The following is a 27,451-nucleotide window of genomic DNA, read 5'->3' on the forward strand; positions in this document are numbered from 1 at the left end:
TATCTGTGTGTGTGTGTGTGTGTGTGTGTGTGTGTGTGTGTGAGTGAGAGAGAGACTGTTTGCATATTTGTGTGCATGTACGGATGGATGGTGTGTGTATGTGTGTATGTCACTGTGTACTGTAGGTGTGTGTGTGTGAGTGTGTGTCTATGTCATTGTGCGTACGTGTGTGTATGTCTGTGTCATTGTGTGTGTGTGTGTGTGTGTGTGCGCGCACGCTTCCCTTAGACTGTTTGTGCTGGCGTGGCGAGGGCCGAGGCTAATGAAAGCGGCAGGCAGGCATAATGAGAGATAGCCTGGGATAATGGAGAAGGTAATTACTGGGCCTCACAGCCTGCAGTGTTTAAGAATCACATCATCGATCGCCACGGCTACGAGACGCAAGCATGCTGGAGCAAAGGAGCGGAGAGAGAGAGAGAGAGAGAGAGAGAGGGAGAGAGAAAATGAATAAATTCAGCTTTCTGATAAGCGCAGGACCTCATCTGAGGGAACACCTCATGGAGATGGGGTCGTGAGGGTTCAATAGCTCCAAATGCGCGCACACACACACACACACACACTCACACACCTCTTCTAAAAACATTATCAGAACTTTCTAGACATATTTGTCTGGCAAGAGTTTTATCAACATCCTGTCCAACTTTTTTAGTTGAGCATGGTTCAAGGACTCCACAAGGTCATGGTTTCGATTTTGGAACAGAAAATGTTAATTTTGACCAACAGTCTTCTACTGTAAATACTACAATCATAACAGAATACAATCAATCTGCCCAGAGTTGTACAAATCTGGCCAAAGCTGGTCACTGTTACGGTGTGCAGCCCTGCAGAGGAAATTCCATGTCCCACCTCCTGCTGTTCCGTTAGCAGCACAATAGCCTGAGACAATCGCTTTGTTTTAATGACAGGAAGCACACGTGTGTGTGTTTTCCGTTTTTACAACTCTCACTGCCTCCTCTGTGGGGGGTGAGGTGTGTGTGCGTGAGGTAAGGTGTGTGTGTGCGTGTGGGGAGTGGGGTGAGGTGTGTTTGTGTGGGGAAGGGGGTGAGTGTGAGTGGGGAGGGGTGTGTGTGTGTGTCGGGGGGTGAGATGTGTGTGTGTGTGTGTGTGGAGTGGGGTGAGGTGTGTGTATGTGGGGAAGGGGGTGAGTGTGCGTGGGGAGGAGATTGTGGTGTGTGTGTGTGTGTGGGGAAGGAGGTGAGGTGTGTGTGCGTGGGGAGGGGGGGGTGAGGTGTGTGTGTGCGTGGGGAGAGGGGGTGAGGTGTGTGTGTGCGTTGGGGAGGGGAGGGGAGTGAGATGTGTGTGTGTGGGGAGCTGGGTTCTTCATCACCTATGATTACATGCCTGAGCCGTCAGTCCACACCGTACTGCCGAAGCTTTTGACAGCGCTGATCATCAGAGAGAAATAGCACAACCCTTTACCCTCCTTGAAACACACACACTCGCACACACACACACACACGCACACACACACACACATCTCCACAACCATTCATCATCATCATGAAGATTTACACACACACACACACACACACACACACACACACATACCCAATTGTCCACCCACCTGTGGCTGTTCTCCTTGTCTCCTTTCTCCTGTTGTCATGGCGTTGAGGCGGCTCCATCACCCCGGTGGCAGAGGGGGTGTTGGGAGATGGAGCGGGGGTGGGGGTGGGGTTGGGGAGACTGCTGCTGACGCCAGGGGATCAATCTCCAGTCACGCTGCTCCCTCTGCAGATTTCTAACTGTCACCGCCATCTCTCTCTCACTCTCTGGCTCCAGGACTGGTTATTATACACCTTTGGGTTTTAGCACTTGTTAGTGCTATGTCTCTGTCTCCCTCCCTCTCTCTCTCTCTCTCTCTCTCTCTCTCTCTCTCTAGGCCCAGTTCTGCTTAGCTGAGCTCCAGAGCTGTTCTCAGTGGAGGGGGGAGACAGGAGGAACGCGTAGGGGAAAGGGAGCGACGTTATCTCGGACGCCAGTGGACGGATGCCGTCGTAGACGAGCGCCGGGTCCCCGGGGACTCTCGGCGACGCGGGGCAGACGAGACGAGCAGATGGCTGAGGGGAAGAAGGAGATGATGATGATGATGATGATGAAGATGGAGATGGAGATGCTGTGTGACTCTTCAAAGGACTCTCGCCTCTCCCCTGGCCACATGCAGCGGCTAGGCTAACAGTTGCTGATGGGCTGAGCTACCTGTCAAACAGCATTCACAGAGGAGACATCATTGAGCTCCTGAAGCCCAACTCTGTATCTCTCTACACCCACCCCCCTCATTCTCTGCCCCCACCCTCTTTCTTTGTTCCCCTAGAACCTTCTGTTCCCCTATCTGTGCGGTCATTCATCTATGTCAAGCAACTTTAACCGAGCTGGCGAAAAATAGCTTCAAATAAATGGCCCCGCTTCTCCACAGGAGAGGTCTGTATCAAGTCCGTGCGTAGAGCATCTCTAGCGCTCGTTTTGTAAAAATCTATTTGTGTTGCTATAGCAACTCCCAAGAGATCGGGAAAGTACTGGAGGTCAAACAGGTAGGTGCTGAGTCACTTTGGATGAAACGTCTGGAACATGCCAGTCAACTCCATAACAGATCAAGTGCCGGATAGCGTCCTTATGGAATGTTTGACCGTACAGTATATCATAGGGCATTAGAGCTCGTGGCAGCTTTGTTACCACGGCAATTGAGCAATCCTGAAAGTACCGTGAGGTACCCCACCTCGGCCTCCTACCTGACTAGACATGTTTTAACGGGGCCAAGCGAGAAGTGAAAGGTGCCGGTAAAGCTGAACAATGGCAGTTCAGGCTCCCCTTTCCCTTCCTGGTACGGCGAGGCTTCCTTTCCCAGACTGGGAGTGTCAGAGGCTGAGGGGATGTGCACTCGCTGCCCCTTCCTGACATCTATTTGTCTCTGATGTGCGTCTGCGATAAGCAGCGATACAGGAAGGAGCCCTGAGAAGGGGAAAGACTCAGGGGCTGTGGAGAGGAGAGAAGAAGAGAGAAAAACAACTGCACTGAGAACAAGGAGACGAGTATGGGAGCACTTAGAGGGGAGGGTAAGTATGAGTGTGTTCAGCATGAGTGTGTGGTAACTGTAGCGAGACAATGAGACAATACACTAATCTGTTATATGACGGGGCAGGAAAAGCAATTAGCTCATGATAACAATATTAGGTAAACATTAACGTTGTTATCATAACAGTTTTGCTTTCTTGGCATTTCAAGGTGTGCGCGTAATCAGTTATCAGTAGCACAGTCTGATACTGAAACTTTGTTGCAATGGGTATTCTTGGTAAGTGATTTACCTCTGATTCAGGACAGTGCTCAGCTGTAAAGTGTATTAGTCTGTCGTAGGCTGGAACTCCACCTGTAGTTAACCTGTGTCTGCACTATTCACTCTTCACCTACATTTCTTCTAATTTATCATTTATTCCATTTTTAGTCGTTTTTTACACTGATAAGAGAGGCTGCAAAAAGCCAAGCTGTTGTCTCTTGATACCTCAGCTGAAAGTGCAACTCTAAAGTGCAAAGGGTGTTGAGAAAGGCTTCGATCAGGAGAATGAGGGGAGATGTTTGACCTCGAACACAGAAACAAAGCAACTGCTATGATTAGATATGAGGTAACCATGACCACTACAATGTATTGAAAGCAACTGGGGAGGCGCAACAGCATCTGCAATTTATTATTTTGTTTTGGACCAAAGAAATGTTCTGTGCTGACACATGCACATAAATTGTGCTCTTCCCTACTGCCAAACTCTGACTGTGGGAAAGTTTACAGCTTAATGCAATTTCACAATCTTTATTCAGAAACAGGTAGGCCTTCATATATATTATATACATTATAAACACTATATTCCACATTAATAAGAAACACTAATACTGACAATTTGTATGTTAAGAGTCATGTTATGTTATGTTAAGATTGTAATATATCCTTATAATTTAGTATAGTTTTTTTCTTGGTGGCTTGTTAAGTTAGTGTTCCTTCAGCTGTGGCTCAGTTGTCAGATGCATAGTGTCTGCCAAGTGTCTGTTAAACAGATGTCAGCACACAGTAAACACACTGCATGAGCTCTGACGAACATGAGCGTGAGGCTGGACAGAATCGGGCGCCTGTGTCCAGCAGTTTGGCCGGTGCTACGGTTTATGGTTCTCTGACGAACATGAGCGTGAGGCTGGACTGAATCGGGCACCTTTGTCCAGCAGTTTGGCCGGTGCTATATGGTTCTCTGACGAACATGAGCGTGAGGCTGGACTGAATCGGGCGCCTGTGTCCAGCAGTTTGGCCGGTGCTATATGGTTCTCTGACGAACATGAGCGTGAGGCTGGACTGAATCGGGCGCCTGTGTCCAGCAGTCAGGCCGGTGCTCTGGCCGCAGCTGAGTGCAGAAGAGATCACTTCAGATACTGTAGCCTCAGGCCAGAGTAGATGAAAGGCAGTGATAGTTCTCCTTTCCCCTGCGCACCCACTATCCTACTTACCCCCCAACCCCCCACCACCACATACGGTCATCTACCCATTCTACTACCCCTGGGGCAGGAATTCCACCTGACTAGTGAACAAATTGTAATCTTCCCTGCTGTGAAATACACCTGTAGGCGATGGGGTAGATCTCCACGGTCGAGCAAGACAATTTTGTTCAAAAAAAAAATCTCAAACACAGCTGTTCCTCTGATATGAGTGCAGCGATCCCTTGTTCAGTGGATGATTTTCTGAAGAAGAAACAAGGGTGCTGGAGGCTTCCAATGTGCTGCAGCACACGAGCTCAGAGGCTCGCTCTCTCTCTCTAGATACAGTATGTGGGTGTGTATTCGTGTGTGTGTGTGTGTGTGTGCGTCAGGAATAATGTATGGACTAGCATTGAGCAGAGCCATAATAATGAATATGGCATAAGCTGATGTGAGAAAACACTGCCTAAGTTATTTTTACTCACTAACACATGCCATCTGATTTTAATTACCTCCTCCAGTCTGTGTCAAACAAACATGCACACACACACACATACACACACACTCTTGAGCAAGCAATCTTGTGTGTGTGTGTGTGTGTGTGTGTTCGTGTGTGTGTGTGTGTGTGTGGGGGGGGGGGGGGGGGGGTTGGAGTCGGGGTGCTTGTGTTAGGGTTTTAATGTAATTTTAGGTAATATTTTATGTGTGTGGGGTTATTCAGTCTTAATATCTAGGGGGTATGTGCAATAGATATCCAATAAGGGTTGTATTATTGATGATGGGGTGACAGGGTCAAGAGGGAGGGTTGTGTGCACTAAAAAATGGCTGTCTGCTGTGGGGCCATGGCTGTAGGCAAGCTAGGCTATATATCTGTGTTTACATGTTTTCTTGTTCAGAATGTACTTTATGTTTCTTGTGTGTTCCCGATGTGGTACCTAAGTCTTGTCTAACTTTTGTTTTTGTACATGTAAACCACACTCTCTCTTGTCCACACAAATGTTCTCTCCTGTAGAGACAATAAAGGCGAATTATTATTATTATTATTATTATTATTATTATTATTAAATGCAAACTAAATGCAATTGCAATAACCCAATAACTGATGAGGTTGTATAGACACAGCATTCCATATGCATCCCTGGTATCTCCCTCCAGGTCAGTACGATCAAACACCAAGCCTTTCCGTCCAGGACACGTGGACTCTTGACCGCTCTCTATTTGTTGTGTGTTGTCACGGTTTCAAACCCATACGTAGTCTTCCAGTAAATGCGATGGCCGGCGGTGGGGATTGTCCGCAGGCGTTGATCTCTTGGCCATCTGTCAAAGACCTTGGGAAGGACAAGAGCGCGTTTGTCCTCACAGACTGGGCCGCTTCTCCTTCATCTGGAACGGGATTCCATAAACTCCATTGTGCAGGGCATGGCCTTCAGACCTCATGCCAGAGAGAGAGAGAGAGAGAGAGAGAGAGAGAGAGAGGGAGAAAGAGAGAGAAAGGGGGGTCCCCCTCATCTGACACAGACGGGGAAAGTCAGAGAAGCTGAATGAAAAATATTCTTCAAGTGCAACAACAGGAAGAGGGAAGCGCATGTTTATACACGCCCCTAGTCACCCACTCATTACTCACATGTGTTCGTCTCCTTCCCTCACTCCTCTCACTCTTCTCTCTCCCTCACTCTCTCTCACTCACTCTCTCTCTCTCTCTCTCTCTCTCTGTCTGTCTGTCTGTCTGTCTGTCTTATATTGGCTGAACCAGTGGATATTCCTCTTCTTGTGGATGAAGCTCTCGTCTGGACAAGGATTTCTCTCATCTGACAGACATGACGTGAGAAGGTACTAACAGTTCTCAGGCTTTCAACGCTCATCCTCCACATCTGCCGTGAGTACAAACATGTCCGTCCAACTTTACTCTTCTTCCTCCACTTCTTCCTCCTCCTCCTCCTCCTCCTCCTCTTCCTCCTCCTCCTCCGCTGCTTTCACCTCTCCATCACTGTGCATCATTTCTTCTTGTTGCCTCATTCTTCCCTCAGATCTCACAGTGGTTTCTCCCCTCTTATTGTTTGTTTGTCTGATAGTGCGTGCGTCATGTGGAGTTAGTGGAGGAAGTCTGGGTTTGTGAGGAGAGGAGAGCGCTTGTCAGAGGGTCCAACAGTGCTGCCTGGATTCCCCACACTCCTCTCTCCCTTTTACAAACGTGAACACACACGCGCAGAGAGATATGCGCACACACGCACACACACAGAGACACACACGCATGCACACACACACACAGGCAGACAGACTGTTGTGGGTTCGGAGGCTGTATATGGCAGCCACCCTGGCAGAGCCACTGACAAGCCTGTGAGGTCTGTGCCTCTGTGCCTGGAGGCCTCTCTCCCCCACTCTCTCTCTCTTTCTCCCAACTCTCTCCCTCTCTCTCTCTCTGTCCCCTCTCTCTCTCTTTTCTCAACTCATTCTCTCTCTCTCCCTCTCTCTGTGTCTTTCTCCCTCCCTCCCTCCCTCTCTCCCGGGCAAGCATCACGCTGACAGGCATCCAGCGCCCACTGGCCACGATGGTGGCGGAGGTGCCAGCCGGGTAGAGACGAGACAGAGTCGTATTGGCCCACACCGCGGCCCCATACATCCAACCAGCCCAAAATACCCCACACAGGATCTGTTCCACTGACGCCTCCCACTCTTGAGTGTGTTGTGGAAACAAATGACATGAGGTCTCATTTTTCAGCAGATGCCTTTCCTGCAGTGGAAGTTATATATTATACATTATAATAATAATATATTATTATTATTATTATTATTATTATTACGTTATTATTATTATGTTTGGCTGCATACTTCAAACTTTTAAAAGATTCACAAGGATGTTTGAGGTCTTGATTTTACATTTGCTTTATCCTTGATCTGAGGAAGTGGTTTCAACCATATTGAGGAAGTGTTTATACAGCTGTGTTTGGTAGTGATTTCTCCTTGGTCCCTACCACCTGTCAGCACCTCTCTGTTGTTGTACTAAAAAGCCGCAGAAAACACCAGCTTCATGGCAGACCCTGGTGACATTTAAGGACATGCTGCTGCTAACACGGTGACATTTTATGTTTCCTTCCCTCTGCCATAACCAACACCACCTGAATTGGTGGAGACAAACACTATCTTATTAACCATCATAGCCACAAAGACATGCTTCAAGTCCACACCTTCGAAGACAGCCCGTTATTAGTAGTGTTCAGGGGCACTTGAAGAGCTTTGACAAACTTTCCAACATTTTTTTTTTGTCAGTCAGTGTCGAGTGTTTCTTTCTCTGAGGGGTTTTGCAGCCTCTCGAAGTAGCTAATGACTGACACTTCTGGGCAATTGTTGTATAGAGAGAGAGAGAGAGAGAGAGAGAGAGAGCAGCCTTGATCCGCGAAGGTGAGGTGAGAGAGCATTGATGGAGGAGGCTATTTTCTTATTACCGTATACCCGCGGAACGGGAGTCGCTGTAATGAGCTCTCCTAATGGACAGGGCCATCAATTTCGAGGGCTAACGCTTTTATTAGCGCCATCAGAAGAGGCTAATGATTCGGCCAGAGCCTTTTGTTGAGAGCGATCCAGAGGCTCGATGACATTTTCCTGTTAACGAGCTACACCGTGTTCTCACATTTTGGAGAAGACTCAAAATAAAGCCCGAGAGCTGTGCGAGTCGTCTGCGGATATGTGCTTAATCTCCTCCCCCTCCCAGGAGGTGTGAAAAACTGTGTAACAGAGTCATAAATCTGGTTGCAAGGACGGAGTGTTTTGAACATCCTCCTGTTAAAACACACTAATGGGCTATTGTGAGCCTCGTATATTAATGTGAACCATGAAAGCTAGAATGGAAAAGTTGCCCTCTTCATATGAACTCTTTGTATAGTACATAACTAGTGAGTAATAGCACGTACTTTCCTCGCAAGTAGCCTATTATGTTGTGACAGGTGACAAACTGTAAGCCCAAAAACTGACCTTAACTGTAACTATACACAGTTTAACATGTACATACTGACATAAAAATCAGTAAGATAGTTAATTAAGTGTTATGTACACATAAAGTATAATTAGCCGTTAGAGGAGTATGAACATAGAAACAGAGTTTGCTTGAAAGAGTCAGAGAAGGACAGTTAACACATAGCTGCGTTAGTAGAAGTGGAAAATGCATGCGGAGGTTCCTTAACCTTTACACTTGTTGAAACCTCATGCGCTCTTACAAAGACTACAGTTCCTGCTTGTCAAAAACAGTGAGAAAACACAATGGGAACTATATGTGCTGGCTCTGAGGGATTTAGTCTTAAGCTTTGGAGAGAAACTTGAGACCATGTGAAATATAAAGGGCGTTTGAAGGGCGTTGTGTGAATGAATGAGTTGAAATGAATTCCATAGCTCCCTCCAGAGTCATCCCAGAGACGGTGATGATATAAAGCCTTTAACTGTGGTGCACACCTAATGGTAGTTAGGTATGTGATCTCATAGACATATACACACCCACACAGCCCACCACACCATCTTCCCCTCTCAGGGATACACACACACACACACACACACACACACACACAGCCCACCACCATCTCCCCCTCTCAGGGATTAAGATGCAGACCCCTCAGGCTCAGATAAATAAAGGAATAAATCATGCAGGAGTGTCTTCTGATGCCTGAGTGGGTTTTCATGGTGCTGCACTCCCCCCCCCCCCAAAAAAGAAAAAAATCAATGTTGATGAGTAAGTGTGTGTGTGTGTGTGTGTGCGCCATGCATTGTCCCCTAACTGCAACTATGGCTCAGAGACCCATCTAAAAATCTCTCTCTCTCTCTCTCTCTCTCTCTCTCTCTCTCTCTCTCTCTCTCTCTCTTCTCTCTCTCTCTCAGTCTTGCTCCCTGTTTCAATCATTCAATCTCTCTTGCCCTGTTCTGGAAGTCTCTTGTTCTCATTCTCTCTCTTTCTCTCTGATGAGCCGAGAGGGATGACCCTGGGTGCTGTTGCCATGGCGGCACAGTGGTATTTCCTGGTGCCCCTGAGGGCACCGTTTGCGCTCTCATCATCCACTTTCGCCCGCGTGTGCCGAGTGGCCAAGCTAGCGGATATCCTGGCCAAACTCCAGGATGCTCACGGCCAGGAGCTGAGGAGGATACATCAAGATTTCTGTCAATTAGGTTCAGGCCGATTTCTGCACAGTGGATCAACATGTGAAGCCCAAGCTCCGGGGCTGAGGCAATTTGCTGGGAAATGCTGGGAAAAAGGCTTTTATAATATTATTTTGAGTGGATGGATGCAGAAAGCACATACTGAAATATGCCTCATCTCTTGTCTATTTATGACATCTGAGTTACCTTTCGCTATTTCTTTTCCACTGGGTTTCAATTAAGCCTTTTTTTTTTTGTCATGCCGCTCCGGGTGTTGTTTTTTTGAGTTTGACTCTGTCAGACGTGGTGTGAAAGCTCTCCCACTTTCAGTTGTTTTTGACTCGATGAGTTTCTAGCCCAGAGGCGTCAGTCAGAGTGATCTATCTGCTCGCGTGCGACGCTATCCTTACATATCCCATTTCCCCCTCTCTGCTGACACATTTGCAGCAGGCGACAGGCAACCTGACAGGACACTGACCACTTTGTTTCAGCTGCATGAGCAACAGTTGTGTGGCCACACCCAACAGTGCTAGTGTGGTCCAGCAGAACTCTCTTGAGTGAGCCAGTGTGTACCTGGACTGTCAGAAGGGTGAGGGCACCAGACTGCTTCCAAGGCTTAAAGTCTTTCACAGAAGATGTCTCCAATGAATTCGGCTTGATTTAGTTTGTTTTGCAACATTGCAACAACACTTTAGCAGTGTGTGCTTCACAACAGTGAGATCTTTCATGTGCTGAGTGACAGCTTTTAGCCCAACAGTGTGTGCACTGCTCTGCCCATTTTGATGACAATCCAAAGTTCAAAGACAGTGCTGTTTAGACTACAGCAACACTAACACCACTTTGCCACCAACACCATTGTTTGTGTCGTCTGGCAAAACACCATACTATCTTGTTGTCTTTCATAACCCGCAGAGAGGTGAAATAAGCCTATCATGTGGATAGCGCAAAAAACATTACCAACAATGTCCACTGGAACCACATACAGATCAGTCAGCGGGGCAAGAAATGGGTGATGCCAGTGACAGGACTCTGATAAGAAAGGGTGTAGAAAAAGGCAAAGAGAGGCACGTTGGCTGGGTCATTGCTGTTTCACCTGTCAGGGTGGCTGACTGGTGCTTTTTCATAAATGGCATTTATTAATAATACGCCTCATTAAAGTGCCAGTTAGATGCCACGGGAGGAGTGATTGCACATCAAAGGAGAAGAAAATAAATATCCCGGAACATTCCCCCACATGCAGAGGGACCCGAGTCTCACACACACATACAGTAGCATAATTCAAAAAACAAGCAAAACAAGGGCCTCTTAAATCCTGTCGGCGGCGAGGCGGTGTGTTCCATTTGCCTTACAAAGCCAACGTGTCCTCTACAATAGCCGACGCGTCCCCGCGGCACTGAGAAGGAGACAATAAAACCTTGGCGGATAATAAAGATGAAAAGGGACAATGAAAATATCACAAGACGGCAGACGTTCAGACGCGGAGAGGCGTCGGTGTTGGCGGCGCGGCGGCAAGTAAATCTCATTTCGGCACTCTAAACAGACGCTAACAACGCGGCGCTTCAGTCGAGGGGGGTATCCTCTCTCCCTGATTTCGTTGCCGTCCAAGTGCGGGTGATTATACCTCTGCATTGTGTGAACGAACAGGATCAACGTTTTTTTTTGTGTGTGAAAGGCTCCTGGGGGGAGAAAAAAGTGCTAAATCACAGAGCAGATGTAGAACAGCTAACTTCAGTGAGAGAACATGAGAGGAGGGGTGGAGTCACAGAGGACCCATTTTCAGGACCCATTTAGTCAGTTAAAAAAAAAAAAAAAAGCCTTTCAGCGTAATATTCTCTGCAGGTGTAACACAGCAGGATGAGTGAGATGGGACACAATCCACCTCAACCTGAGCGCTCACTCGCTACCTGGGCTGGCGATGAACAACACCGGCGGGCTAACCAGCACCTGCAGTGAATAGATGGCTCTTCAGCTGCAAATGACCCTCCACTAAGGACTCACGTGTCATCCAGATGGCGATGTTTAGAGTGTACGGCGTGGTCAATGGACTGACGCGGAGTGTCCACAAACACAGTCAGCTAATTCCTCCCTCGAGAACATCATCCATGCCAGGTTTTTGCACGACTGTGCATACATTTGGCAGGTAATTTTTTCTTTCTGTAAGAGAGGGAGAGAGAGAGAGAATGAGAGAGAGAGAGATTTACTCTTCAGATCTGCAAAGTGTGTCCTGATCTGCCTTGAGCTTATCATAACGACGGGGGCTAACCCCCGCGTTAAACAGTCAAGTTGTGCTCACATCAAAGCGGCGCGCGCCTCCCGCCCCTGGGATTAGGCCGCTTCCCCGCCGGCGAAACATCAAATGCGTTTACAGGCGAGACAAAGGGAAACAAGGCTCCGCCAGAGGTCCGTTTCCCCGGTGATTAGCGGGGATTACAAGTGGGATGACCGGAATTATTGCACACGGTGGTAACGGCGCTTTTCAAATCCGCAGCTCTCCACAGCCTTATGTTCCAGCTGTCAGCATGGCGCTGAGGACACTTAATGCACATGTGCTACTCTTGTTTAAATCCCCTCTATATGCCAACACCATGGCCATCACACACACAGACAAGTGCCAGCGTGGAGTTCAGCTAAGGTGCGAGTGAATGTGAAGGCTGCAAGGCTGCCCGTCATTCTGCAGTCATTTGCCTTATGCAAGTGGTGGCCATTGTGTAAACCAAAATGAGGCCTATAGAGTACACTGACTATATCATTAATGCATTTTCACCCCCTGCTGGCGAATGCATAGATAGAACACACCAATCCTATGGTTTGTGTAGGCTACCCTGTCGCCTCGTTGTGGTTTATAATGGCCGCTGCCTGAATAAGTCGAATGGAGTCCTCAGCCTCTCTCTCCACATGTGCCCGTGGGGTGGTATGGGGGTGAAAGTAGCACGGCGAAAAACCTGTGAGTGCTAGCACCACGTGACAATGGCATGCCCATTAAAGGGCATCAGGACAGTAGCATGTCCAATCAGGAAGCAAGCAATTTCTCATAGGAAGTTCTGTGCCCACTTGTCAACACCACAAACTTTCTAATAATGCCAGATGTGGATCTGTTTACTTGGCACCTACTAAGTGATACATTTCTCCTTGTTGCTCAGGAAGTTCAAGGTTCTTTTCTATAAATAATCTTGCTACACTTGCTTCGTGCCCCCCGATATGGTTGGCTTTGCACAGCTTTGCTCTGAAGAGATGAGTGCTGTTGTAGCTTCCTTGTCTCCTGCCTCTTTATTTGCATAGTGCTTGTTGTCTGGCAAGAGGAAGATGCACAAGTGGAGATCAAAGTGTCTCACCTGAGGGAGGGAGGAGTGGGGGGGGAGTTGGGCGACTGCTTTCGCCTTTGGCAACACTGAATCAGCAAGCAGCCAAAGTGTGTGTGTGTGTGTACATGAGAGAGAGAAAGAGAGAGATGTTTGTGGTGTGTGTGTGTGTGTGTGCATGTGCATATGAAGCAACTCTGTAATGTATTTGTCTGGATATAGATATGTAGTTGTTTATTTTTGCTATGACTTCCTGCATCTTTGGTGATACTGCCAGAATGAATGTTATTTCCCCAGAGACCAAGGCTTTGATGTAAACATATGACATAATACAAACCCAGATGTCTAAGTTTGTGTGTGTGTGTGTGTATGTGTGAGTGTGTGTGTATGTGTGTGGTTGGGGGGGGGGGGTAATGGGGGGGGAGTGCATCTATATTTGTGTGCGTGTGTGTGTGTATCATGATTATTGCCAACTGTCACTATGTACAGACATCACAGGTGCAAACATAGAGAGGAAAAGTGTTTGGCCCGATGCACAGTGTGGTGACCCAGTCACCGGCCCTGCCTTCCATAATGGCCATCTGCCAAACCACTGGCTCGCAAACACAATGACAGGAAGCCGGAGTTTATACTGCACACTTGATATTCTACTCTTCGCTCATTTACCCAGACACACACACACACAGACACCACATACACACAAACACACACATATACCACACATACACACACACACACACACACACGCGCCACACACACATTTCCCACCCGGTGCTGTGCAGCTTGACTGCTCCCATCAGTAGTCTCTGTGTGTGTCCCCTCGTAAAAACCGCTCACCTTTTCTGCACAAAGCGAGCAGGTCGGCCTCAGAGCGTTTTACGATGAACGGCGCAAGCGCAGAGGTGACCCCGATTTGGGCGGCGGTGGCGGTGGCGGCGGACGGGTCTCCCCGGATGGTCACCACTTGGCCAGCCTGTGGGGTCAGTCACCCCAGACATGGCTGTGGGGGCACCAGTCATTTCAGCAGCCATGTGTGAGTGCTGAGGCACAGCTCTTGCGTTAGTGCTGCAGACTGAGCTCTCCCATCAGGCCTGACGGAGCACAGGCAGCCGGAGTGGTGGCGCAATGATGACACTTAGTGGAGGACGTGGGTACAGAGAGCCTGGCATGTGTCTATGTACAGTATGCCTGCCTTTGCTATAGAGTTTGTTTTCATTATGCATTATGACATCTTTTTCGAGTGTATACTGTATATAGATTTTTTAGTGTGCATTTTAAATTGTCCCTACTCCCAATAGATATATATATATTTTAGGGAAGCCTGCAGTGTGACTTGATGGTGTTGTTTTTAAAGTTTGTGAAAATGTTTTTTTTTTTCTTTTTTCTCCTCTTGGTGGGGGGGGTCACACCTCACCAGGTCATTGTATCTCACCCAGTCCCAGGCCAGAGGGACGGATGACGTTGTTAGCATGGCTCACTTGGTCTCTTTGGCCTAACATGCTCTGAATGGCATATCTGACAGGACAAGGGGCACGAGCGCAGAGCAGAGTGCCTCGCCTGCGAGGGGAAGTGCTGGGCCTACCTCATTAACCTCACAGTAGGAGGGACACTTCCAGCTACACAGAATTAGCTAGAAACTAGGCAAGGTTTTAGAGAGAGAGAGAGAGAGAGAGAGTGTGTGTGTGTGTGTGTGTGTGTGTGTGTGTGTGTGTGTGTGTGTGTGTGTGTGTGTGTGTGTGTGTGTGTGTGTGTGTGTGTGTGCATGCTCTAAGAGTTGAACAATGGAAATAAAACAGCCTCTTCCTGATTATTCATTAACACACCTGATTACAGTAACACCTTCCATACAGGTCCACACAGGTCCCAACAAAGTGCAAACACAAAGACACCAACACAATAAAAAAAAAAAAAAAAGGAAAACTGAATGTCAGCGCTAGTTTTAGTGTAGTTAGTCGGTACTTTAGAAATATATAGGTCTATATTAGAGCTACAGTAATGATACATTTTGTACAAGCTTGACACTTTTCACAGCTTGACACTCTGAAAGAGTCGAGCTCCTGCACTCACTCCTACTCCAACTCCAGAGAATAAAAAAATATATATCTGGCCCCCTAATGGGAGCCGAGCACGGCTAGTGGGGCTCAGGATGAGGGCTGATTGCCTAGTTGCCCTTTGCTTAATGGACAAAGCCTTCAGAGACTGCCGCCCCCCCCCCCACCCTGCGCTCACTGTGGGAGCCTGAGTGGAGGTAATGGCGGTCCGGTCTGACCTGTCTCTTTTGAACTACAGGAGCCCGGGCAGCAGGAGGCCTGTCTGTCGCGCAAGTGGAGACATAGAACAGCAAAAGGTTGAGGAAAGCTGTTATCACATCAAGGTCTGAGTCGCGTCAAGGCAGTGATGTGGGTCTTGGGTCTGGCGAAGAGGAAAAGAAAGGCTGTTTGTCTCAGAGACGGTTTATAAAGCGAGACAATTCATAAGAAGGTCAATTATGGTGTCTTTGTGACATGGGGTTCATAACTGCCACTCCCTATGGGAGAAATTAACATTATCTCAGATTATGATCAATCCTTTAGCCCTACATTCAGTGATGTAAATCACAAACCCATATTCTACAAGCCACACGTCTTTCTAACATTCCCACATTGAATTGAATTTCCAGCAAAATAAATAAATAGAAAAATAACGTTGTTCGTGATCTGTCTCTGTCTCAGCTAAGCGCAGGCCACCTATCCTAATGGCACACTGCTTCTTTCATCAACCAACACAGCTGTTTTGTCACTGACCACGCCCCTTTGGCATGCAGGAAGTAGAGCCATTTAGTTCCATTGGAAAATCCCTTTATGATTCATCTTAGTAATAGTTGCTCTCACTCTCACTCCAGTCAGTCAAACTGTCTGCAGCATTAATTATTCTGATGAATTATTAGCTCAGTGACAGTGGAAATCAGTAACTATCTCTCTGTTATCAAAGTTTTTTAAAGTTGACAGTAGGGATGGATAAAGCCAGGCTTTGTGAAACACTGAAGCTACGAAACAATTTGCTGTGCTTGGTCAACAATTGGATGGAGTTAATCGCTTATTGCTGCTGTTTGTGTTCTCTAAATCACTTTCCTTTCATAAAAAAAACTCACAATGTTGTAATATGTTTGCCTTTTGACCATTCTGAGAGTTTAGTTGGAACTGTGTGGTTAATGTCATGACATGGGCATTTTGAATGATGTTTCAAACAAGTGGTCATAATAATACAGTATGACATGGCTGTTTTGAACTAAATTTCAAAGCAGTGTTTCAAAGCACTTGCTGACTGATTCGAGACATCACACCCCTAGTTGACAGCCCCTCCATTGGATATGACTGAACTGAGGACAAAGAGATAATAGTGTCATGGTGGACAGCTATGTGGACGTGAATCAGAGAACTGACAAAACGGTAACTGTGTACATGAGGTTTTACACTGACTGCCCTAAGAAAACATTTTTGAGAGTAAAGCAACCAAACTAAACAAAGTTGATCTTCTGCCATAAATGTAGGCTACCCATCAGCATTAATTTAACCATGCAGGTTTCAGGATAAAGAATCATGGTAAAGGGACTATAGTCTAAACATAGAGCCCAGCTGGCCTACTACAAACACAGAGAGAGAGAGAGAGAGAGAGAGAGAGAGAGAGAGAGAGAGAGAGAGAGAGAGAGAGAGGTGGGTGGGTGAGTGGTAGGATGTAAGGGGAGGAGCGGAGCCATGGCGTGGAGCAGCCGACCCCTAGAGGGATGGATTATAACCAGGCAGGAGCACGTTGGCAAATCCAGCAGACTAATCCCTCGTCTCCACAAGGCCTCAAGCTGCTTCCGTCATCAGAGGCAGTGGCTCCAAACTTATGCGCTCTCTGACAGCGAACTTTCCCTAAATTCCCTGAACCACCCACGCTAAGTCATCCGAGTCATGGCATTAGCTTCAGATTAATCTGCAAGCAGCCGCAAGCAAATGTAAACGCACAGCGCTTAAACCTGGACCATAAGCCAGCACAGCTAAGACTGGTTACTCAGCAGCACTAACAAGCCTGTGCTGAGACAGCTAGGCTAATACTGCACTAGCCTGTATTGCCTTTCTAAACACCTGCACTTTACCAAATACCAGTTAGCCTGGAAGCTAATTAAGACTGTCTTACCCGGGTCCTATGTTCCCCCACATTTCCCCCAAAAAGGATCCCATGTTCCCCAGTCGCAATATATGTATTTGGGAAAAGCGGGGAACATACAGTAGGACCCTTTGAAAAAAAAAAAAAAGGTTTCCCGGTGTTCCCCGGTCCCATACAAAGTGGGGAACATTGGACCCGGGGAACATAGGTACGCTCCCCTTACCCAACACCAGCTGCCTGCAACAAATTGAGACTGTAGTACCTTACACAACAAATACCGTCTAGCCTCATTCAGACGGCATTGCATTAGCTAGCATTAGTAGTGGTGTGTAAAATGTTGAATTAGAGGTCAAGTTAATAATAAGGACACCTGAGTGTTGAGCCGGTCTTTAGTATTATTTGCCCTCAATGGTGCCTTCCAGGCTGCGCTGCCTTCAAGGCACTATTCCCATCAGTTTAGGGGTAGGATGAGGGTTGAGGGGGTTAAGGTTAGGAATAGGGTAAAGGTAGTGCCTTTTAGGCTGTGCTGCCTGGAAGGTGCTGTTGGGGGCAAAAAACACCATTGAGCGTGTTGAGCCTTCTGGAGGTGTTATGGGCCACACAGGTTTTTTTTCTTTTGCTTTGTCATATCCAATGCCATGTTGTGTAATGTAAAATACACTTGGGTGCTGATTGGCCACTATGACAAATGCAATCCCAGCACAAGGACATGTATCTGTCAAAAGAAAGACTTCATTCATTCCCATGTCTGTGATGGTTAATCCATCACTCATTTATATGTGTGGACTTTATGATCTATGGCTTTTGCTCTTTGATGTGCGGCTCTATCTGAATTTCAGCCGACACAAACAGTCTGTCTGTGACCCAATGTGCTATTGTTTTAGTGCAGTTCTGAACCAGTTCTTTCTGTAGAAAAAAAAAAAAGAAACACTGACTAGAAACATGCTGACATAAAGTTTTCAAAGAGTAATGTTTTGAGTGGGCCTTGATATGGCATGTTGTGGTCTCAGGATGGACTGCTGGCTGCAATGGAGAAAGCCTCAGTACTTGCTGTGATTTGCTCCAACAGCACACAAAAGTGTTTGTATTGGTGTGCCTTTGTTAACAGTTTCACTTTCTGATCTTAACTGGCCTGCAGTTTTGGTTTTGGTATGACTTGGTATGAAAGTTTTTTTTTGAGATATGTTTGTGGGTCACATGCAGTTGCCATAGCCAGATGTGAAAAACAAGTTATAAACCATACACTTAACAGTACCATACCATATTCTCTTTCAGTTATAAACCATGATACTTACAGTAAATTCTTTTGGTAGGATGAGTTGCCAGCTGCTCTGTGATGGAAGAGAAATTGAGGACATCAGTGGCACGTCCGGTAATTATGAACCACCCAGTCAAGTCAAGTCAAGTCAAGTTTATCTATAGCGCATTTCATACTCAGAGGTCATTCAATGTGCTTTACATAAACAAAAGCAAACTGTAATAGCTCATAGAATCATAATAGTCAAATAGTCATTTTAAAAATAAAAAATACATAAGAAAACATAAATCATACAGGTAATAGTGAATAAAATTACTCAATGATAGTGATACTAGTACAACTAGTTAATTTTTAACAGGGCACTATGACTCACACACACTTCCTGATAACAGCCTGATAAAGTCAGCTGAGAAAGAAAACTCCAAGTGCTCCAGGGGAGATATGAGGAAGGGTGGTGGCACCTGTAGCATGGTAAACAAGAAATAGTGGCCTTCTACTTTTATGAACCCGAGAGGGAAAACTAAACTAAACTTTATCAATTGTCTGATTGAGGGTTTGTGTGTGAGGAGGCTATATTTTTCATTTGACCCTGTTATATGGATTTGCAGATGGAGACCATCCAAAAGTGTGCCTTACTGCTATGGGTTCTTATGTTTGCTTTAGCAAGATCAGAGAATGGTAAGTCGACTTTCTCAGCATTCCTTTCCGTGTTAAATTAATTTGTCAGAAAAAGAATGTGTTTATACAAGCTATAAGAACAATGTGTTTGTTTCCCTATAAATGTACAGTATAATTTATGAATGAATAAACCAGAGCCTTTGACTCTGAGTCTCTTAATGTCTAAAGTTATACACAAAGCCTGATCATCATCATTGCAACAACCCACAGCCTGTGAAACATGCTTTCGTCTCACACTTGGGCTCACTCTCATTTAGGTGCTTTTTACATTCTGAAGTCAGCAAACAAGCAACATACGTTCCAATTTACTGCCTTGCATGATGAGAGTGTATACTACTGTAGTATAACAGTGAAGTTCAGTTACAGTAGATAGCCTTGTTGTAAATGTACCTAGATGTCCCCTGTGCTGTGGCTGAATGCTATAGTTAATTGAAGCATCTGGTCTCTTGCTTAAAATTATTTTATTACTAATTGTTAATAATAATTATTAATTATTATTACAGAGATAATGACACTCAGAAGTACAGAGTCAGTGAGCCCCCACTGCCATGGGAGTATCTCCTTGTCCTGCAACATCAGCTCCCTTGATGAGCCCACCATCTTCCTTTTTGCATGGTATGCTCCTAATGGAAGAGCTCTGTGTGAGCTGAAGAATGGGAACATCAGCACCCATAATGGAGTGAACTGTGTCTATAAAGACCAACAACTGGTCTTGACCATTGGTCATACAAAACCAACCCACGAGGGGAAGTATCTCTGCAAGCTGCACTCCAATGTAGGAGCAAAGCAATCCTACTCTCAACTGAACATACAAGGTTGGTGTAGAATGCATGAATTTGAGCATTTTCAAGGAACCAATAGTCTTTTGTCAGATGTCAGATGTTAATTCATAGAAATTGGATAATGATATATAAATGCATAGAACAATTGCATAATACATTGAGCATTACCAATGAGTTTCCAAATCAGAGTAATTAAAAAAAAATGCATGGTGAATTTATGTCAGATGTTAATTAATAGAAAACAGGGCTGATGGACAGGCAATTATCTCTGCCTGAAATGATCTAATATGTTCAAAGACAATATAGAGAGCTTTCTTGAACTCTATCAGGCCTGAGAAAAGGACACTTGATGTTTAAATTAGTTTCTGTAGTGCCCCTTGAAACATCAAAGTCAATTGTTCAGGGGCTCAAAAGAAAAGAAAATTATGTAATTAAAACTGAATTGAATAAAATTAACCGAATGAAATGAAAACACTTGTGAGTAACTCCTCCACCTCTGCACCTGTCAGAGTGCCTCCACAGCCTCCATGTCCACAGCCATGATGGAAACTCAACGTGTCATGCCAGAGGCGTCTACCCAGAGGCCCACATCCACTGGTTCCAGGGGTCCAACAACCTGACCGACTCCTCAGTGGCCCACCCCAGAGTACGGTCCGAGGACGGCACCTATGAGATAGCCAGCACGCTTCTCCACCGACCCCACTCCACTCCGAACTGCTCCCTGTGGAGCCCGAGCTCAGGGAGATACCTCAGCAGCACACGGAGACATGAAAAGATGGCGTATGCAGAGGAAGTCACGGGGAGCTCTAAGGCCAGCAGTTATGGAGGCGCCGGGACTTCTATGGCCCTTTTAGCTGCAGCACTCATTCTGTTGTAAAAAACATTTGCACTGTTCATTAAATAACTAGGGTGCTGATGTCTATGCAAGTTAGTAGCTAATAACACTGTGCATTGTTACTGAGTCTGTTCTCATACTGACCTAACTGATTCTTTTTTTACTGTACAGCACTGACCCCTGCTGTTCATAAAGTGTACATGAAAAAAACTATTTCTGAATCATACTGCATTTCTTATAATAATAATAATAATAATAATAAACACTGTTCCCACCTGATTACATAAGTAGGATGCAGTAGAAATCACAATGCCTTTAGTTGAACACTAAGGCTGGGGTTATACTTGCTGTTAGACCAAGCGTAAGCGTATGCGCCCGTGTGCGACCTGCTGTGTCCCGTGTACAGACTAGCTGCAGCATTACGCACCCCACTGGAGGTCTTCACTAGGGGGAGACTATAGTAATATCAGATGTGGATGTGGCCATGTGCCATTGTTTACTCTCATGATTGCCCCCAGCTTCAATGTCGATAATGCATCTTGCAGTCACCTTTTTTTGGAGTGATTTTTTCGCCCCCTACTTTCTTATCAGTATTGCATCTCGCTGACGCGTCATGTTCGCTTGCGACGACGTGCACGACCGACGCACCAAACGACCGCAAAATACGCGAGGCAGCCATGATGCGAACACGAACGCGTTGTCTGCAGCAAGTCTAAACCTGCCTTAAAGAGGCAGGAGACATTATACTCCAGTCCTGAGTGCCACATGACAACAGACATTTAAATGAGTGTGAGAGTGTCTTAACTTTCAGTTTTGGTCCATCAAAGCACACAGTGCTTACAGTAATTCAGCAAAGTGGGCCCTAACAGCGGTCCCTCCGATGCTCCTGATCTTAACACCTGGAACAAAAAACGGCCATGTCTCAGAAACCAAAAGTACCAAAGAAGTGAGATGGAGAGAGAGACAGAGAGAAAGGAAAAAGGAGCAAATACAAAAAAGCGCCTGATTATTCCAGGTACCAGGTCTGAAAGGTCAGCAGTGAAATGATGTCCAACCTCAGAATGCCTGGACGGGCTTGAATCTATCCAAGCAAGTCAATGATATTAGGCTATAAGCAATACCCATATAAATATGCTACTTATAGTATTTAAGTCATCCCTTATTAGTATGGAAATGGCTCCCAGTCTTTTACAGTAATGGACAAAAAAAAATTGTCTTTTGTATTAAGGTCTTTTTTTCATACAGTGTTTGGGTTGGGTGGGGTTCAAGACAGAAATAATTAAGGAGCAGTTGAACAAAACCGCAGACAAATAATCTTATCCGTAATAAGCTGTAAAACTATTATCGGTGTACTCATCACAATGTACACGGTTAATCCACATAAGCTGTTTTTGTATGTGTACATGTACGGTAAATTCTTAATTGTATATTAGAAAATGTAATGAAATCCTACAGCACATTTTTTATGCGGTTCATGTGACTTGTTCATGTGATTTGTCCTGATATTGATGCTTGAGTTTCTCATCCCATTGGTGTGTTCTTCTCTATAGCATTAGGGGGCGCACATGTCTGGTGAAATTGATGTTTCTGGCGCTCCAGTGTGCTGTGTTGCATATAATGTCTCATACAATACATTATCTCACATAATGTGGGTTAATGTTTCAATATACTTAACAATATTAAATAGTGTAACAATAATCATCCAATATATGAAAATGGCAATATATTGCATACTGTATAACTTACATATCTAGATATAATATATTATTATGACCGCCGCTAGCGTAGCGGTCATATAGGGATTTTCTGAAATTTTGGTCAACGATTCCCAGGACACCGTAACACCGGGGCACATGAAACTTGGTGGGCATGTAGCCCCAGTAGTCTTTCACGGGAAAATTTTGTTTGGTCCTCGGGGGCCACTGCACTCCTGCGCTGGCGCCCCCGAAACCCATAAATTACAGTTTTCCCTAAATAACTACCTGACCCTGACATCAAGGATGACGAAATGTTTATGGTATGTTGGTCTCAAGAGCCTGCATCAACTTAGTTCAGCCAGGAAGACTCGGGAAGGCAGTGTAAGAATAAGACAGTGATTTAATTCGTATAGGATTAACAACATGACAGTTGGCAATACGGAAAGTCTTTGGCGTAGGCCCGTCCTCGGTCCAGGTCTTGAAACGATCGGACCCTGCAGATCCTGCCGAAATGAGACGGCAGGGGCGGAGCCTACCCCCTGGACAGCAGGACAGGGACCAAACTGGTGGTGGTTGGGGAGGGAGGAGGGTCGTCAAAAGTCGGTATCTGAAAGCAGCAGACAGGTACGTGACCAAGTTTATTATAAAGACAGGTGTAGTAGCCTATTGGCTATAGGTAACGAATGGGCGTTACATGGCTATTGAGTCTTCCCAGCAGAACTACGCTGGCGCTTGCATTTCAGCCAGGAAGACTCGGGAAGGCAGTGTAAGAATAAGACAGTGATTTAATTCGTATAGGATTAACAACATGACAGTTGGCAATACGGAAAGTCTTTGGCGTAGGCCCGTCCTCGGTCCAGGTCTTGAAACGATCGGACCCTGCAGATCCTGCCGAAATGAGACGGCAGGGGCGGAGCCTACCCCCAAAAATAAGTGGAGGAGTGAGACGGCAGAGCAGAGCCTACCCCCAAAAGAAGAAAGTTGAAAGTACCTACCAATATCCGCTGGATCGTTCTCCGCTGTAATAAAGCATAGCATATTGTAAAAGCAAGTATAGAATGGCCTGAAGAAACTTGGGTCTAGGAAGTAGAATAGCGCCGCACGGCAGCTACTTGAGATACGTGCCAGAGGGATGTATGGACCATAATCCTGAAGTGTAGCGAGCGGCGGTGCGAAGTTCTAGGGCTAGAGTGACAGGGTGAATACAACTTAATTTGATGAGCGGAGATGGTATAGTGATTGATGGAGACGAGTGATAACAGAGTTATTAGCAATGAAGTTGATGAGTACGATAATAAGTGCGTGCACTTACAGAATTAAACAGAACGTAAAGATTAATGATTGATAGTGGCTATGATGATGATGATGATGGTAGAATGATGATGATGATGATGATGGTGCTGATGATGGTGATGATGATGGTGATGATGATGATAATGATAATGATGGGAACGATAATGATGATAACGATGATCATGACTATGGTGATGATGGTGATGATGATTAGGACGATAATGATAATAACGATGATTATGACTATGGTGATGATGGTGATGATGATGATAATAATGATGATGATGATGATGAGGACGATAATGATAATAACGATGATTATGACTATAAAGATGATGATAATAATGATAATGATGGCGACAGCGACTGATGATGGTGATGATGATGATGTTAATGTTAAGATAGTGAGGATGATTAAGGTCATGAAGATGATGATAATGTGTTGATTATGGTAACGGAAGAAAGGACGGAGTGAATAGGTAAAGACTAAGCCGAAGTATAAAGAAGACATAAATTGAGTGCGAGTTAAAGTAGCATGGGCTATAAAAGCCTGTGAGAGTTAACCACCACCAGACATTTGCAAACATACCTTAGACGATTCTTGAGAGTGCCAACTGAGCATCTGGAATGAGACGAACCTCGGGTCTTATATAGGACTCGAAAGCAGATGAGGACCATCGTCCGAGCAACTTGATGGATGATATCGGTAAACCTAATTCTGCCGCGGAGGTAGCGGCGCCAATGCGAAAGGAGTGCCCAGTGTAGTGAGAAGGTGATAGCCCGCAACTCCTTGCCACTGTTGATAAGTGGGTTCTGAACCAATGCTTAGACATGGGCTGCCCAGTGTGAAGAATAAAGAGTGGTGAATTATCTGAAGAATGTGGACGTAATTGTAAGTAGCTGATCATAGAAGAATAAGGGCAGAAAGGGGTAAGCACTTTACAGATTTTAATAGAGGTACCTGTGCCTGAAGAATCCGTTTTAGAATGCTTTAGAAAAATAGTGTAAAAGTGAAGAGAAAAACAGATATCAGAGAGTGCGAGGTCTCGAGAAGGACTAAAAGTCTGAGTGTCAGAACAGAATTCACCTGCACGCATGAAACCATAAAAAGCCATGAGAAAGACAGCTTCAAGAAGAGTATTAACGTAGTGTGAAAATAGCCCCTGACGTAGTTTAGACACCAAAGTGCGAAGAATAGAGGGAGTAATAGGAAATCGTTGATCCGGGGAGGATTTAGTAGTATTCGCTATACCTTTGAGTAACAACCGTATAGAAGGTACTGAGAACAAGCTCAGAAAATTAGGGTCATTAAGCCTAGCGTGGAATTGGATGCCCGCTAACATCCTCCTAATCGTGGATATCCTGTTTTTCCGAGTTTCAAATGTATGGACGATGAAAGCGCATATGCTTGATACGAGAATCGGGAAGATGGGCAAATGCAGAGAAAGGCAAAATAGTGTGAAGCAGGTCCATGCGGACTTATAGACCTTTAAAGTGCTTGGAGCTATTCCCTTAACCATGAAGTATCTCGCTCTATCTAAGAGTGGGGCCAAGGAAGAGTTCAATCCAGGATTAGGGCCGAGAATGGTGGGCATGCTATCGGCTCCGGGTCGGCAGCGGGGCAGCACCGTCTGAACTCCTGAAAGTGGAAACGAGAGAGAGCATCAGCGATCACGTTTTGGTAACCGGGGATATGTTCGGCGCTGATGATGAAATTATGCATGACCGACTGCCATATTAACCGTCTAAGTAAGGACATGATCTGCGTGCATTGAGATCTTCCTTTATTAAGGATGCTGACGACGGCTTCATTGTCGCAATATATATGAATGCGTTTGCGAGACCAAGAGGCGCCCCATAATACGCTGGCTACGACGATTGGGAGCATCTCATGCAGTGCTGAGGAAGCAGACCCGAGGGCGAAATCGGTGAAAGCGGGAGACCACTTCTCCGCGAACCATTGCCCTTGATAGAATCCCCCGAAGCCGACGGAGGGAGCTGCGTCTGTGTACAGTGACAACGATTCGGATGATTCGAGCGCATCATTATAGAAAAATGAGACGCCGTTCCAATTGTTCAGGAGATGAGACCAGAATCTTAAATCGGATCTGCATCCTTCGTCGAGACGAATCGGGTCGCTTAATTTACAGACTGAATGCGCTGTTTTTAGAAGACGAGAAATGAAAGAGCGGCCTTGTGGGATAATTCTCATGGCGAAATTGAGATGGCCTAGGAGCGAAAGGAGTTCACGTTTTGTAACGACGGCGGAAGACCGAAATGATTCTGCAATTGATCTGATCCGGTCTAATTTCTCGGTTGGGAGAGAGGCTTGCATTTTCACAGAATCCAGCTGGATTCCGAGGAAAACGAGAGACGTACATGGGCCTTCTGTTTTCTCGATGGAGAGGGGTACGCCTACGTCGTGGAACACTTGTTTGAGCGAGTCGAGCACCGATGTCTTGGGAGACGGGAGGTCGATTAACAGAAAATCATCCAGAAGGTGTAACACGAAGGGCAGTCTACGAACATTTAGCAGAATCCAGCATAATGCTTCTGACAAGCAGTTAAATATGTAGGGACTGCTTCTACAGCCGAATGTCAATCTGACGGCGAAGTAAAATTTTGACTCCCATTTGACGCCGAAGAGATGCCAGTCTGCGGGGTGGATGGGCATGACTTTAAATGCATCTGTGATGTCTGCTTTTGCTAACCACGCTCCATGGCCTGCTATTTTGATCAGATGGATAGCGTTATCGACGGATGCGTAGTATAGTGAGAATGGTTGCAAGGGGATGCACTCATTGACACTGGCTACGGACTCAGAGTGGGGAGAGGACATATCAAAAATGAGACGCTTCTTGCCGGAGTACTTGCGGGTCGCTACTCCTAGGGAGTTGATCCTGAAGGGAGAGAAAGGAGGAGAATTAAATGGGCCGATGAGATAGTTTTTATTAACCTCTTTTGCAAGTAGATCAGAAACAACAGCGGGTTCGAGGAGAGCAGACTGAAGATTTTTAGCCACGAAAGATTTACGGAGCGAGGAAGTAGTTCCCACCCGAAATCCCTGGGAAAGGCCCGTGATCAAATAGTTAGCGAAAGATGGGTCTGGGTGAGAAGACAGGAGGTGTGAAAGAACTGGCACGTTAATGGGAGTGGATGGATGTCTGCTTAGAATTTCTTTAGAGGAGCCCTTCCTCTCATGGGAGGCCTCATTCGTCTGGGGCAGACGGATTTCGGGTGGGGTTCCTTGCAGAAACTACAGACGTGCAGAAAACGACAGTCATGATAAGAACACACGGATTCGTTAAAGTTGTTACACAGAGTCCCCCCGCTAAAATGTATGAGGGGGCGACCTTGCCTATCCCTGCCGCTGCTTACTTTATCTGGAGCGGGACCAGAGCTCGGTGGCTTTCGGTCATGGGTCTTAGGGCAAAAAGCGGCGGTGTGGCTATGTGCGCTGCATATGACACAAGTGATAGTGCGCTGCCCCCCGAAATGACGCACTAAGAGTTCGAAGTCTGTTACAGCCCAATTCAGCCTGCTATTATGCAGACTTAGAAAGGTGGCGGACTTCGCGGAAAAGGATAGGTGATATTCGTAGAAGAGAGTCCCGCCGTAACGCTGACTGAAGTCAGCCATCATGGCTAGGTAGGTGTCCAGCTCCTCTCTTCTTTCGGGATAGACGCCGCAAAGGATGTCCCTGAACACGCCGAAAGCGATGGTGAAGTCGCCAAAGGACAGATTGCGTTGCAGTCTAGGGTCGGAGGATTTTAACAGGACAGAGACATCTCCGCACTCCACTAATTGGCGATCGCGGGCTGGAGACGGCAGGAGTAAAGAAGCCAAATTTATGTCTTTACCTTGAATGATGTTTGATCTTAATGCGGAGGAGACGGCCGCCGCAGCGGGGGAAA

The 27,451-nt window shown here is 46.0% G+C and overlaps 1 protein-coding gene across 2 annotated transcripts; it reads left to right on the plus strand.

Annotated features, from left to right (window-relative positions):
- Positions 1-2,951: 2,951 nt before the first annotated feature.
- Positions 2,952-20,722, plus strand: LOC134079110 (uncharacterized). Of its 2 annotated transcripts, XM_062535286.1 has the most exons (6): positions 2,952-3,050; positions 6,200-6,322; positions 18,308-18,366; positions 18,861-18,930; positions 19,434-19,745; positions 20,222-20,722. In XM_062535286.1, the coding sequence occupies exons 3-6, from the start codon at positions 18,331-18,333 to the stop codon at positions 20,587-20,589; spliced, it is 786 nt and encodes a 261-aa protein (XP_062391270.1). In that variant the 5' UTR covers positions 2,952-3,050; positions 6,200-6,322; positions 18,308-18,330; the 3' UTR covers positions 20,590-20,722. The 2 variants fall into 2 exon arrangements, with proteins under 2 accessions (XP_062391270.1, XP_062391278.1); XM_062535294.1 differs by lacking the exons at positions 2,952-3,050; positions 6,200-6,322; positions 18,308-18,366 and adding an exon at positions 18,689-18,723.
- The last annotated feature ends 6,729 nt before the right edge of the window (positions 20,723-27,451 follow it).

Source organism: Sardina pilchardus, chromosome 1 (assembly GCF_963854185.1).
Source record: "Sardina pilchardus chromosome 1, fSarPil1.1, whole genome shotgun sequence".
In the NCBI taxonomy this organism is placed as follows: Eukaryota; Metazoa; Chordata; class Actinopteri; order Clupeiformes; family Clupeidae; genus Sardina; species Sardina pilchardus.

Coding starts and splice junctions, on each gene's coding strand:
- LOC134079110 (XM_062535286.1), top strand. CDS start 18,331: ATGGAAGAGAAATTGAGGACATCAGTGGCACGTCCG. Junction 18,367..18,860: donor GGACATCAGTGGCACGTCCG/GTAATTATGAAC, acceptor ATGGATTTGCAG/ATGGAGACCATCCAAAAGTG. Junction 18,931..19,433: donor TTTAGCAAGATCAGAGAATG/GTAAGTCGACTT, acceptor TTATTATTACAG/AGATAATGACACTCAGAAGT.